Raw genomic sequence first — 15,106 nt, forward strand, 5'->3', positions numbered from 1 at the left:
GAGGCTAAAATTTCATGAAAATCAGATTAAAAAAATGCGCTTTGTGCATTCTTAAAAAAAAAATAGCCCAGCAGATACTTGTTTAATCTGAAACCATGAGAAGTTTCCTTTCGTTTTGAATTTGTATTTATCATATCATGATATCCGCATGACGCATCTCCTATCAAAAACTAAAAAGCTTTGATTCTCACCCAAATCATTCTGCATGACTTGTGAGACGATAATGAGGCAAGTAAAGGGCCACTTTCGGTCTTTGAAGATGGTAGAATTGGGCCTTAAGGATTGAAATTAGCAAAAGATATATTCGTATTTTAACCATTTAGTTAAAGCAAAAAATCATGAAGCCTCATTTCCTTTGCTATCTTCTCAAACTTTCATATCGATGCCTAAAATTGAAAAATGCATACCTCAGATTGCAGCCTTGAATGTCTCTGCTCGTGGTTTTTTAAAGGAAAACTGAACCAGACGTTGCAACATATTAAAGTTTTCTCTGAATTTTCTTCTATCATCCTCAGAAAATTACAAAAATTTGGTAGGAAATGTTATACTAAGTTTTTCTCAAAGGAAATAAAACATAATACGAAATTTTCCAACATAGCAATTGAGATTCGCATTGTCATTGTTTGGCCAATTTTATACACTGTAAAATTAAATTTCAAGAAGAAGAAGACATGGAATAAAATATTTGATCAGATTTGTATATTTATAGCATTAAAGCATTATGATACAACGATAATTTTGAACTACCTATGATTACAGAGCACATGCTTACCTATGTTTACATAGGGTGAAATAAATAAAGTTTTGTGAAAAATTAATAACATAACAGATTTACATATCGATGGCTGAAGTGCGAAACGACGTATCTCCTTTTGCGGCATTGCAGACTTCCTGTCATGCTTTATTTTTCCTTTGGGAAATTAGTGACCATCTTTTCTTGAAAACTTACGTGATTTTTTCCTCCCTGTAAGAAGTATTCTATACGAATTTAAAGTTATAAGGTTCCCTTGATATCCTTTCAAAAAAATAATTTAGGAGCGGAAATTTTGATTCATCGCGATGGAGATACGTGGTTTCGCACTTTGGTCATTGATGTAACCATGCAATTTCTCAGCATGGATTATGAGTCCACTTATTCATTGCGGAAAATGATTGATCTTCATTGACTCATGGTTAGAATCAGACTCATGGTGAGAATAAAAATACAGATGAAAAAAATACATGAAAAAACTGAAGAAGACAGAGTTTTGATGAAAGAAGCCATTTCTGATGTATATAAATACATACATGTTATTATAGGTATTATTCAAGTAGGGTATGATACCTTCAAGCATCTCTCACCAATGAAAAAATGTTTCAGAAAAATGCTGGTAAGACTTCCGCAAGTTTTAAAAACAGGACTCCTTTCACAAGTAAACAAGGCATGAAAACAGTTTATGGAAACAGGATTCAGATGTTGTCAAAAGTCGAAATGCATTGGAAAAAATGCCTGGATTAGTTTTGAGAAAATTTTTCTGAGCAGTTGGATCAACAATTCAACAAGCCACTAGACAAATTGCGAATGTAAGCATTCTAATCTATGTTTCCGAACCAAAATTTCACGTAGAGCTTGATTAGCCGAAAAAAAAAAAAAAAAAAAATACCAAAATCAATTTCTAACTAAGATATTATTGTACATAGTTCACATTGGCTACCGGAAATTTGAATTCCTTGCTCACAAGAGAAATAATAGTCTACTTGTATCAAATCGCGCACTCCAACGGTTTAATCGAGCAGGACTCCTTCTCCACCTTGTGTTGTTCAACGGTTTTGGCAGGTTTCTTAATCGAGCAGGATTCCTCCTCTGCCTTGTGTTGTTCAAAGTGTTAACAACATACAACAGCTGAGTCAAAGCACAGAGATTGAGTCTACCATAATTTGATACCGCAGAGACTGTTACAGTAACGTTTTGTGCGCAATTTGACTCACGTAAACTTTTGTTTTTACATGAGTGGGAGGTTTGAATCCACGCATCAAAACACATTAAGTGTCTCACAAAGGAAGTAATTTCTGTGATTTTCACTGCCCGAATTGTGTTTCCCGTGAAATGTTGAACAGGATACACCACAGACATCAGAACGCCTAAATTTGCACCTTGTTTAGTGGTCCATTGGTCAAATTGCTTAGAGGAGGCTACCTTAAAGTGAGTTTCATCTATATTATTAGTGCAAAGCCTGATAAAGGTACACCTTTCTGTTAGGATGTTTCTGAAACCAACCTTTCTAGGTAGTCTTCAGAGATTCATTAGACAAGAAAAATTCTCTGATATTGTGATGATTCAATTTTGAAGTCATTTAAAGTCTTATCGTATATTAAAAATAAAGATGGAATGGTAAAATCGAATGTTTTACAAAGGGGAAACGATGACAAAATCAACAAAATTTAATCTTCTAGAGATTGTGGGTTGGACCCATAAAGAAACATAAACCAATACACACCTTTTCCACTAAGTAAAATTTCATAAACTGATAGTTAAAGAATCGAAAACATAAATCATAAGGTTAGAATCACACATGACAAAAAATTGCAACATCCGAGAAGCCGAATTTTGTTGATCAGCCGTGTGTCAGTTACAGCTGACTCAAGTGGTCCATGAATCAGCCATAAGCTCTCATTGACCAATTCAGCTACTTGTAAGGTTATGTTTGTTCAATTTACAGTCGAACGCAACCAGCAAAATTCAAGCTCAAATTGTATGAGATGAGTAAACTTCACCCACATATTTAAAAAAAAAAATCACAATTCTTCTTTTGATCTGGCTTTTATGAATTTTCTTTGAAAATTGCATTGTTACTTACTTCTGATAGAACTTTCAGTTGAAAAACAAACAGCAAGCAGTGAAAAGCGAAGAAGACCTAAAAGATTTCCCAAAATACTGTGAGGAATAGAGTAAAAAAAAAAATTTCAACCTCATTTCAGGGGGAATGAGGGATTGATCAGAGCATTTTTGAGAAAAATGTTTCGAAGATTCTCAGAAGTATCGATTTTTATAAAACCAGAGATCTTCAGTGTCTTTCTTCCAGCAAGATTTATTGCCTGTTACTAGTGGTGCGTGCCAGGAGTGGGAGGGGTTGAGGCAGCCATTTGCTGGTTCAAGAAGTCCATATTGGCAGCCTTGATGCGAGCTGCGGCTGCTCCACTTAAGTTAGCCGGACAAGGTGAGATACACGGAGTTGAGCAGTGACTGTTGCTCAAATCGCACTGGTCCAGAAGTCTCAGTAGTTCGTGAGGTGTAGGGCCTCCATACGTTTGCAGAGGTTCCCCTTTGGAGACCAGCTCCAATGCAGCAGTCAGATCCCAGATTTGAACACCTCCATTGCTATGTCCTGTAAAGATGAAGCGCCGTGGCCTTGACCCCATCCGACTAGAGCCTTCGCATTCATGGACGCAAAATGATGTGATTGTAACTCCATCCGCTGCTCGAATGACACAAACCCTAAAATACAAAGTGAAATGATTCAAATGGATACTTTTCCATCGATATACAATATGGACGTTGTTTCTCAACAGAAAATTGTTGAGTTCTTCAAATAAAGTATGCAAAATAGGCACTGCAGAAAACTTGAGAAAAACTCAAGAAAGAAAAGCTGGCAAGTCAAAAGCCACCTGAGGTGTAACAGGAAAATGACAACCTGTACACGACTAATACGAAAAATTAAAAACCTTAAGTATTATATCAAGTATATAAATCAAGAACTAAATCAGTACATGATTTCAGTCTATGATTCTGATCGCAACTCTTGTCGTCACCATGAGAGACTGCGTTTGGCTAGTTGGGAGCTCATTTCAGAAAGATGTACTGCAGATTTGAAAATACATTTGAATCTTTATTGTATTTTAGAGAAATTAATTCACTAAAAACTGGAGACTCACGAATATTTGTGTAAATTAGACAGCAAAAAATATGAAGGTGGAGGCTCATGACGCTGAGCAAAATTTCTGGAAAAAATTGTGCATTGAACTCTCACTAAAAGGCATCTATTTTCATTTTCCATATTTGAATTTCTCAGAAAGTTGTGAAAAAAAACCTCCCTTGGTCATGACCCTCCTCCAAAAAGAGATCCTGAGAAGATAGTTTCTTTTTTTACTTAAAGGATGGTCCCCAAATCTCAACTCTCCAACTACAAGAATTCAAAAATAATTCAGACATCATTAAAATCTTGTGGTAATCAGTACCAGAATTAAAAACTATGTTGTGATTGTGATTTTCACAAGACATCAATTTTGTTCCACCGTGATCACAGGAGCGCAAAAATACTAAGTAAGTGTACGTACTCAATACAAATTTTTTCATTGGCTCTTGAGTACATTGCACTCGTAGAAAAAGTGCCCTATTCATACTCCACTTCAAAGAAAAAAAAGAAAAATTACGAAACAAGAACTCACCTTCTTCCATTAGATGCTAACCGAATAAAAAGCTCGCAAGTTTCAGGCACCACTTTCTGAACAAAAATTTGTTCGTCATCTTGCTCTCCAAAAGGACCTTAAAGAGAGAAAATAAAGTTTTAAGATCAAGACAAAAAGATTTAATGCATTTTTTGGGAGTGCTGCCCAACATTGAGCGAGTTTACAACTGGATGGAGTTGAGCAAAATAGTCACATCGAAATTGCAGTGTCACAAAATCTCATCTCTTCTTTTCATTTTCAGGAGGGATACCAACATTTTTGTTTCCCGATGACATGATCATGATCCCGTAGCCACACTCATAACAAATGGGGGGACTGTGAATATTGGGAAGGTCAGCTTGCTGTAGTATTAAAATTACGAATTTCTTCAAAAATTTCTATGGTAATTGAGTGTCTTTTAAAAAATCGTGGCAATTTATGGTTAAAAGACAAAAGTTGGTGGTGGCTTTGAAACTTTGGGGTTAGGAAGTTTTTAAAATAGGAAGGCTAGGCAGTTTCTGCATCTCTGAAATGTTCATAACCTGATTTAACGAGAAGTATTTTCATGATCTCTTTAATAATTTCAAATAAATCATATAATGGCAAAAAAGATGTATTTACCACAATCGTTTCCAGCAGCATAGCTAACACATGGCTCCACTTCATCCAGAGATAATATTTTGAAAGAGGCAATTGGTGTAGAGCCTGGTTGCGTTGATATCATTCCCCTGAATCGATTCACACTCCATGAGCGAACATGATTATACTCACAGCAAAGAGAGACCAGATATTTTTCTGATAAAGTTACCTAAAATTATCAGAAAAGAAAACTTATACGTTATTCATCAAAATGCTAGCTGCTACTGATTTCGATAAAAAAAAATGATGAAAGAGCGCATTTATCGAAGTCTAGGAAAGAACTGATGGTGCGTTTCTGGAGACCTATTGAAAACAATGCTTCATTTAGAACTCTTCCAGCGAAAGCTGTCTTCGAAAAAACTGTAACGGGGCTTCCCCCCCTACCCCTTCATTTTTCAAAATGTCGTGTGGCAACTGAATTTCTGCCCCCCCTTCTTCTTCTTCTACTTCTCTTGTTCTGTTCTGGTGGTCAAGTATCAGTTCAACGTTTGTCTTCTTTTGAGACCAATTCACTCAGTATTTTCAGTGGAAGTGTAAAACTTAGTTTAGCCCTGTCGGGGGGCTAAACCCGACAAACCATCTTTTCTTTCTTTTCTTTGTAGTAGTTTTGTGATTGCTTGCCAGCCCTCTTTCTTCTCGCCAGTCTTCTTTCCCGAATCTCTTATGTGAAAGTGATGAGCCTAGTGATTAACACTATAAAAGAAATTAAAATTAGGGGAGTACCCAAAGGAACTAAATGAGAAAAACATTTACTATTGAAGTTAAATCAACCCAAAATTAAAAACGCCAACCAAAAGGGAAATCCAAAACTAAGAGAAACTACATATCTTACTAACTATACTATACTATTACTCTTAACTATATTTCTTTATTGCAATTTCTAACTACTCTTAACTATATATCTTTATTGCAATTTCTAACTACTGAATTTATTAATTTTTATCATTATAATAAAATAAAAGTCAGAGTTTTTATATTTATTTCTTTATTTTTATTTATCCTGATTATTAATATTTTAGGTTTGGTTCCTTATATTTTCTCTTGTTCCGCACATTTTGTTAGGTCCTCTGCCAGCGGGGCGATTATTGAAATTTCTTGTTCGTCGAGACGACATAGATGACATAGGTTAAAAGGCGGAGCGTGATTGGTCGGCTATGTCTTATCGCTGCTTTGTCGTGCCTTTGTCAGGTGGAATGATCGACATACTGTCGGAAACTTAAGAGGTGCCGTTAGCTTGTCGATCATTCCACCTGACAAAGGCACGATAAAGCAGCGATAAGACATAGCCGACCAATCACGCTCCGCCTTTTAACCTATGTCATCTATGTCATCCCGACAAACAAGAAATTTCAATAATCGCCCCGCAGGAGAGAGAATGTCTCAACACCATGTCTTGGAATCCGACAAATACGGTTGTTGCTTTTAATTCTCCTGCTTATATGACCCGTTTGATTAGTGCCATTCCTGCTAGAATAGTTCAGCAATACGGTCATATCTTAAAAGAGGAAGAAGGGAAAACATTCCACCGGCTAAAGGCCACTCAAGAGACAGTTTCAATTTTAATCTTCTACATTGCAGGGCTTTTTGTACATAATTACCCCACATCCAACTCCTAGCCAATAAGATAATACCCAAATGATTCTGCTGAATAGATAGGCTCTTTTTAGAAAGGCCCAATATAAATATGCATTTTGCTATCTGATTCTTACTGTAGTTCAAGTTTTAAAGAGATCGAAACAATGAAATATTTAAGTGTTGTTTTCCTTCTCCTTCTACCTTTACTTTCCCCTGTAAAACTGATTTTATCACTGCTTGTATGATAAGTACATCCTTGAAAACCTCTTGTCTTTTGTGTACTATCTGCTTTTAAGGTAGGAAATATGCAGCTAAGTATGATGATCACCTTCGTAACAGGGCTCTGATGAACAGTGAAAGTTTGGAACAACTGAGGTGCATTCCCCACAGTTTCTGGATGTTGCACAATTACTCGAACAATCCCAGAACAAGTGCCGTAAGCTATTTCAATCCAATTTCCACAAACGTCTGGAAAAAAAAATCACATTCCTCAAAAATTCAAACTACGTAAAAGGCAAAAATAGGAAAAAAATTACTAAGTCCAAGATTAGATGAAATAGCCCTCTTCCACTGACATGGATACTAAAACTTTTAAGAGTCAAAATTTCTCATGCTGATGGATTTTTTTTACCTGAAAGATGAATTCAAAATCTGGCTCAAATTGGAATAAAAGGTACCTACTTACAGTGTAAGAATGTTCAAATAAGGACTTTGCTAATCATATTTTCTGAAATTGCAATGCTTTCTGGATAAGAAGTACTAAAAATCAGTATCAATAGGACAGAGATGTTCTCACTTCTAAATTTCAAAAATTATTTTATTTTGACATGTCTACAAGTCGGTCAATTGAATTTATAGAGCGCATTAGAGTCATTTCGTATGGAGAGCCATAGGAGTCAATCCTCTAACAATGGTTTTCTAGCCTTCTGTTAGCCGAGCGTTGAGACTAAACTAGGAACCATTCCGCAGTTTTAGATATGGCATCATATGGAACAGCAATTAGAAAACAAATGTTAAAAAAACAAAGTATGCTTTAAGTTATGCAGTGCTAAAACTTACTTGTTTTTGGAGTGAGATAAACAGAAATTGCCGTGATAGGATCATTTGATGGATCTTTATACAGCTCAGTTACCAGTAGATCATTATCTTTCATGCGGAGCGGGAACTTTTGCATATCTGAAAGTCACATACATAGGAGCAGTGATAATATTATTTTCTTAGTATTTGAAGGTGTTTCTGTAAGCCTGCAAGGTTCCAGGACGAATCATCTCTAACATTTTTAACTCAATGGTACACTTTTGCTTCTAATCTTCGCCTTGATGATACAGTAAAATTTGTCAACTGAATGGGGCCCTTTTTTTTTTAAAGAAAAAGGAAACTTCACAGAAAATTAATGAAATTGACAGAGACGAAAAAAGAATGAAAATTTCAAGAAAATACATTGATTAGTTTTCAATGTAAAATGTAAAGTATAACAAAAAGTCTGCAATGCCGCAAACCAAGATACGCATCTCTGTAGCAGACTGTAGCTTTATCATCAATATGAGGATCAAACAGTTTAAAATCCCATTCAAAAGGAAATTGCCAATTTGGACTCTTATATCATTAGTTACCTTGTTCCAGGATCAAAGGAGGATAAACTCCTCAAACTTTTGCACATCAGATTTGAATGAAAGCCATTTGGTGTTTTAAAAACAAAATGTAGAAAAAACTAATTCAGTACAAATTAAAATTAACAATAAATTGCAAAAATATACAAAACTGAAAAATACCAATGTAATAGATGGAGCCATTGTTGCAGCCAAGGAGCAGGAAAGAACCAGCTGTGTCGAATGATGAAATGGGAACAACATCTTGGACCTGCCAGTGCTGTGTCATTGAATGCCATACACCTATTTTGCCTGTTGATGATAATCCCACAAGCTGGTTTCCAATGAAAAATAAGTGCTCCACTCTCACACTAAGATTAAAAGTTCCTAGAATGAAAATTAATCAAAAAGTTTAAGACTTTATGTTGTCTTTTGTTGAAAGAAAAATGAAAAGTTCTTTTGAATATTTTTTCTTGAAGAGTAGACATTGGAAATCTTAATAAATAAAGTTAAATTTAGCCAAAAACTGCGAGGAAACTTTGCCCCATTTGCCAAGAAGCCTGGTGCCGTCAAGCGCATCTGGAGAATCATAGTTCAAGAAAATTATCTGAGTCCTGGAATTTTGCACACAACTGTTATCTATCAAGGAGGAAAGAGTGTGTAGTGATGAGCATTTCTCCATTAGTAAAAAATTATGATAGAGGTATAGTTCCTCCAAGTTTGTACATGAACTGCGAAATGCAGAATTTGTGTTTAACGGTTAACTTAAGGTATTCTGTTTGATTTTAGGCGATTAGCAGCATGTTCATCCACATTCCATGTATAAAATATTTACAGCTTCTTGATGAAACTAGGTACGATCTTTATTTTGAAACATCTCCAAATGCATGTTGACTTTTGTTCCGATGTAGGGGAAAACAGAAAGCAAATTCATGAACTGCAAGTTGCGTAGGTTGAAAAAAAACAACAGCACCATTTCTCCACCTTGTTACGTACATTTCAGGCCACTTCTTAGCGTTTTTCCCCCCTCATTTCTAAACAACTTTGCTAGGATTTAAAAATTGATGTTGAAATTAAAAAAAGTATGCATAATGATTGATGAACAAATAGGTCAGTTGATAGTATAGCAATGGAAAAAAAAAATAAAGCAGTAGACTCATCTATCATTCGTCCATAGTGTCTATAGTAAAAGAAACTTGTTTCTCTTACCAATATTTGTTCGATTTCCATTTTCGGAGATTCCCCACAATCTGACTTGACTTCCATAAGAAATGGCAATCATTTTATTGGTTGCTTCACCAACACCGGGCTGCCCTATTTTGGCATTAATTGCTAACCGTTCAATATAGCTTTCTATATAACTGGAGGTAAAAACGTGTTGCCATCCCGTATGATCTTTGAGTCTAAAAATGAAATATAAATTAAGTTAACAGTCATATAATTTGTAAAAGAAGAGAATCCTGGTTTGCACAGGTAAAAAAGTAGAAAAAGTAGACAGACTATCTCACCGGTAGCTAAAGAACCTATCTAGAGACTCCATTTTGCTCTTAAAAAATGAGCACTGACTACTGATACTCAGCAGTTAATCAGGCAATTAATTTGCTTTATCCATTCTTTAGTAGTTTGTATACTCAGAATAAAGCTCACATGCTAAACTTGATTTCAAAAATTAGACTTTTCCTCCCTTAAGATGTTAAATGATTGTGAAAATTTAGGAGAGGTGCCAACTTACTCTAATTGATTTTTTGAGGTACCTTAGGGATATCATCTTGACATTTTAACAGAACATTCTGATAATAGTCTAAAGTCACTACAAGTTTTAAAGATTTTTAACTATTTGCTCAGTGTGCTAAAGTTAGAAATTTGTCATTTACCGTTTGGGTAAATTATGTGACCTCATACAATTTCACTCAGGACACAATGGACACATAAAAAATTCCCCAATGCAACACATGAATGAGAGATCATAATTTTCAGCTCTGGTCCATTTCAGCTTTTCACTCGCCAAAAAAAAAAAAAAACCGAAGTCTACTTATATCAAATTAGCCACTAAATTAATTTCGAGGTTGGTGCTTTCAGTGCTTGACTGCTGAATCGCTTAAGGGCTATGAGTTGAATGGCTTCTTCATGGGCTCACAAAGCAACCAAGAGAGAAAACTAGTTGCTGTTGATATTACACTCCATTGAAGAATAATATCCAGGCAAAGCAATAAAAAACAAAAATAATATTAAGAAACAACAAAAGTGAAAGTATACTTGTAGCAAACAATGAAGTGAGCATAGGCAATTGCAATCCAATGATGGTGGGCTTTGATGATTTGCACTTTGTTTGCTTCTGTCCAGTTTGAACCTAAAAAGAAAGAAAGAAAAAAATTATGACTGCTACAAATAAATTTCCATGTGGATAAAATAAAGATAATTTAAATGCATTGAAGCTTCTTTTCAATATTTTAAGAAACTTTACAAAAGTTAAAATTCAACATTTTTCATCTCTGGGATAGGACTTTAAACACTAAATCCACAAAATACACAGTTCATCACAACTCTCAGCCATGCCAACCCTAAAAGGTATTAGGTTAATAGTTTTATTTATGATCAGTTCATTTTTAAAAACTCCTAAGGTTGAAATCCCATCCATCTCTTTACTTGGGACTAGTAACAAAGGATGGGTCAATAGCACCCATTATTTTTCATTAAACTCCTGAAAGTTTAAGTGAACTCAACGCCAGGGAATTTCCCTCGATTTTGGCACCCTAAGTGGCAAGGAAGCACCGTTTCAAAAATGCCAAAAATGGGATCAGTTTGAAACGATATTTTTGATCAGTTCTGATGACAAAACCAGGCGGGGGAAACAGTGTTTTTTGATTGACTAAACTCAACTTTAGGCATTGCCTTGCTGCTTACATTGTTTATTTTATGTTTAATTGAGTAATTAAATTCTTATTTACTCTTCAAACCTTTTTCATAAAATTAATTCATTAATTTTATATATTGCCTAGACTGTAGGCTTTTGGTTGGTGGAATTTTGATTAGCTTCTCATCTTAAAAATGCTTTTTGGAACACTGTCATGAAATTTTTCACAAAGATTTACTTGTTGTTTGATGTCAATTCACTTGATCATTGTTGTATCATTAATTTATTGTCTAAGAAGTAATGTACTACAGATTTTTTTTAATCCAAGGCAAATTTTTCTAAAATATCCAACTCTCATTGAAATCTTTTGGAATGAGAACAATGCAAATAGATGATACAATCTTAAACGAAATTGCACTAATAATGTAGAGGATACGTTGGGACCTCCGATGAGAGATAACAGTTGCAAGATATTTTGAGAATTCTTATAACTACTAAATTTACTTCTAAAAATTGTAGATTGTTGGAGAGCAGGGCATGCAATTTGAATATATATTTCTCCTCTTCACTACACAAAAACAAATAGAGCTACACTCACCTTGAGAGCAACCAAATACGAGACCAATATCATTTCGAATATATTTATTCAGATCAGCTGAGGAATTTCTTGTATGACGAAGATCCAAGGAAGCTGTTCTAGAATGACCATTGTTGGTGCCATTTCTTCGCGTGTCGCTTGAACTTCGAGGGAAATTGGTTGAAACACGCATATCTAGAGAGGAATTCCTCGAGTGACATCTTTGGTATGCTCCATGTGTATGTGGTATCGGTGAGGCTGAGGGAGAGTTCGGAGGTGGATTTGGATGAACACATGGAGTAGTGATCTGATCACCCCGAGTTGACGTGCTCGGCTCCTCCACCTTACTCGCTGGTCCACCTGAATCTTGAACGGGTATGTCTGCAATAAGAGGTCAGATGTAAAAATGAGACTGAACATCTACATTAACAGTACGTGAAGCTTGGTCAATTTGTACAATATGACAAGGCACAGGCAAACAGCATGCAACGTTAACTCGAAGATTCCTGTGCGCAGACGTCTCGAAGTTGAAAGTCGATAACTTTAATCAATTGGACTGCATTTTGCAATTTGGAACAATAAATTCTGGCCCGGTTTAAAAACAACGTATGTGCCATTAGTTTCCCTGTACACATAAGTGTTTTTTTTCAGATGAGCCAGACTTTATAGTTCCAAATTGCAAAATGCAGTCCAATTCTAGCTTGAAGGTGCAAATATTTGAAAAATACTCTAAAAAAACAAATTAAAAAATTTAAGGGATGGGTTAAAAGCTTCCCACTTTTAAAGTGTTTCCACCAAAATATTGATCTTAATTATACCAGATTAGGACACATGCTTCGTGTACATATTAGTTCAAAAAATCACTAAAAGTAGTCTTCCTTGGTTTATGTTGCAGAATATTATAGGAGCGGGATGGGCATCAAGATAAAGAGGACTCCCGTACTCAAGAGTGGTGCTCTGCTGAAGCAAACCTACCATTTAACTTTAACCCACCTCCAAACACTTTAAAAAATTATGGATCAAAAAGTTCTTTTAATAATTTAAAAAAGAAATGTTTAGCACATTGTCTTAAACTGTTCAAAAGTTATGAGTAAACAACTGTTTTTATGCAAGATAAAAAATTCAACCCTGTTTGGGCTTCCCAGAAATCTTCCTTACCTTAGCCTTTCAATACCAAAAAATAGGGAGTTTTCTTTGGGGATCAAGTTCATACGGCAGATGGAGCAACCTCTTTGGGAACTAATACTTTTCAATGAATTTTAAAGAGCCAAAAGGTATTTTGATTCCTTTTTCTCCAAAATATACAGTACAAATTTCAAACTGTAGGAAATTTTACGGAAGACTGAGCACTGTTAAGTAGGTACCTACTTATATTTATCAAAAGATTATGTAGCTGCAAAGGTGAACTTACTTGGGGGAGGCAAATAGCCATAAAAGAGGACATCACCGCAGGATGACTGGGTTAAATCTTCACATAACACTAATCTCTTCACAAGTGGAGCAATTCCATAGTATTCTGCCTCTAAGCGAAGAGTTCTAATATCTGTGTTCTTGAGATCAATATCTCGAGTTCTGAGGTAATTCAAAATTATAGCGAAAGTCTTCGGATCTCGATCAATAAAGATGGCACCTGTCTCATCTTTCAAGCTGGAGATTCTTCCACTCAATAATGCGGTGAAAAAAGAATCAGGAACAAGCATCAAAGTCTGCCTGGAGGTTGAAAACCTAGAACAAAATGCGGATCTGAGTAAACTGAGAGAAATAAGTAACAGCCTATGAAACAAAATGACTGATTTGATACGATGTGGCACAGAATTACTCCTATTAAACCTCGGTATCCAGGAGAGACGACATCATTTGACATATCATTGATTTCACCCTGTAGAAAATGATGAGAATATGAATGGACTGTAGGTACTGATTGAAATATTGATTGATGCAGGCATCATTAAGTATCATTATCATTCGTGCTCCTGCCACGAAAAACAATGACAACCCTTCCTGATCAGGGGGTGAGTAAATGGCATAATCATCGTGTTGGCAAATTGGTTGCATAGGGCAGCTTTTTGCCACTTAAAACCTTATTGAGTTGGCTCGAGTTTGGAGAATAAGAAACTGGAGTCAGTCTGTTAAAAAATTGGTCGAACATTGCCGATTTCGGTCGCAAAAAACAATAGTAAAGTCCACACCAAAGAAGTTTACGCACTTCTGAACTGCAACAGAAGATTGTCTGATGTCACTTTCACAAGATGCAGGATGCCAGCTCTTCCGTCGCAGTCTAAAAGTGCATGAACTTATTTGGCATAGACTCTAACCCTCTCGCGTCAGCACAAATCACAGGGTAAAAGGTAAAGTTTGAATCTACTGTGATTAGGGGAAAGAAATTCTAGATCAGTATGACTGCAAAACTTCTCAGCGGTGAGACTCTTAAAGCCTTACCTTACCCTGAAGACAAAGTGGAATCAGATTCCGAAATTCTACCCTGCGGAGCATAAAAATTCATGCCCTTATTTCCGCAGTCCCATCATTATATAGGGTTCCTGCGACTGAAATTTTTTTCCTGAAAAGCTCAAGCCATACCAGATATGTCGATGGTGAGGAAAAGCCCCTAAAATAATAATTTAATCCTTTGGTATGCTTGGAGGAATGCGGAAAATGGCAACCCAAGCATGTATCTCATCCTTAAATCAATATTATTCTCATACATACAGGCGTTATTTGGATATTTGACGGTGTTCAAATTTTGATTCTTGATTTGCTGTAACTTAGAAGGATTTGAAGCCTGATCCTTGTAGGCAAGGTCATGTTCAACGATAGCGACATGATACACCTGCAACGATATCAGTGCGCAAGAAAATCGTCCATTACCTGGTTCCGCCAACATTGAGATGAACAATATCACCTATGTGATTGGGATAAGCATATGCCATGATTTTAAAGTTTATGTCACTGAAGTAGGTTGAGTATCATAAGCGTGCGGAGATGATTGAACGAACAGCTAGGTTTCGAGAAAGAAAAGATGAGAGGCTGCAATCTGTATGCACTATAGATACGAATTAAATTACGAATGCAAACGAATATTTAAAATATGAACGAAGAGTGTCAACATCACACAATGGCAGGATATTAATCTCCAAGCAGAGCACACTCAGGACCTCAAAAGAATGTTTTAAAATGCATTTTAACAACTGGTGCAGAATTTCATGAATCTATTAATCTAATCTGTAATCACGAACGGACTACTTCTCTGCTGAAACACTATCAATTATTGAAGAAAAAACACTTTCAATTCAATCTAATTCTTCCACAGGACTTCCCCAAATAAGAATTTGGAATTTTCTTTATGGGGATGTAAACAATAATAACCATAATAACTTGATGGGTTGATGGTCTCTCATAGTCTCTCTATGGAGCTCTTTTGTGAAACGTTGCGTCAAAGTGCCCAGC

At 35.8% G+C, this 15,106-nt stretch overlaps 1 protein-coding gene across 1 annotated transcript; it reads right to left on the bottom strand.

Annotated features, from left to right (window-relative positions):
* Positions 1 to 677: 677 nt before the first annotated feature.
* Positions 678 to 15,024, bottom strand: LOC109042431 (BTB/POZ domain-containing protein KCTD3). The gene is made up of 11 exons (XM_019059166.2): positions 14,528 to 15,024; positions 13,071 to 13,384; positions 11,681 to 12,040; positions 10,485 to 10,578; positions 9,438 to 9,631; positions 8,412 to 8,615; positions 7,699 to 7,815; positions 6,968 to 7,107; positions 5,047 to 5,233; positions 4,426 to 4,522; positions 678 to 3,475 (listed from the first exon to the last, which is right to left on the bottom strand). Exons 1-11 carry the CDS (start codon positions 14,587 to 14,589, stop codon positions 3,082 to 3,084), a joined length of 2,163 nt encoding a protein of 720 aa, XP_018914711.1. The 5' UTR covers positions 14,590 to 15,024; the 3' UTR covers positions 678 to 3,081.
* Positions 15,025 to 15,106: the final 82 nt, after the last annotated feature.

Source organism: Bemisia tabaci, chromosome 6 (genome assembly GCF_918797505.1).
Source record: "Bemisia tabaci chromosome 6, PGI_BMITA_v3".
Taxonomy (NCBI): Eukaryota; Metazoa; Arthropoda; class Insecta; order Hemiptera; family Aleyrodidae; genus Bemisia; species Bemisia tabaci.

Excerpts from the sequence above, each read along its gene's own strand:
- LOC109042431 (XM_019059166.2), bottom strand. The coding sequence starts at position 14,589 with ATGGCATATGCTTATCCCAATCACATAGGTGATATTGTTCATCTCAAT. Across the intron at positions 13,385-14,527 it reads CTCAATGTTGGCGGAACCAG|GTTTTCAACCTCCAGGCAGA; the intron begins GTAATGGACGAT and ends ATTTTGTTCTAG. Across the intron at positions 9,632-10,484 it reads CACTTCATTGTTTGCTACAA|ACTCAAAGATCATACGGGAT; the intron begins GTATACTTTCAC and ends TTTCATTTTTAG.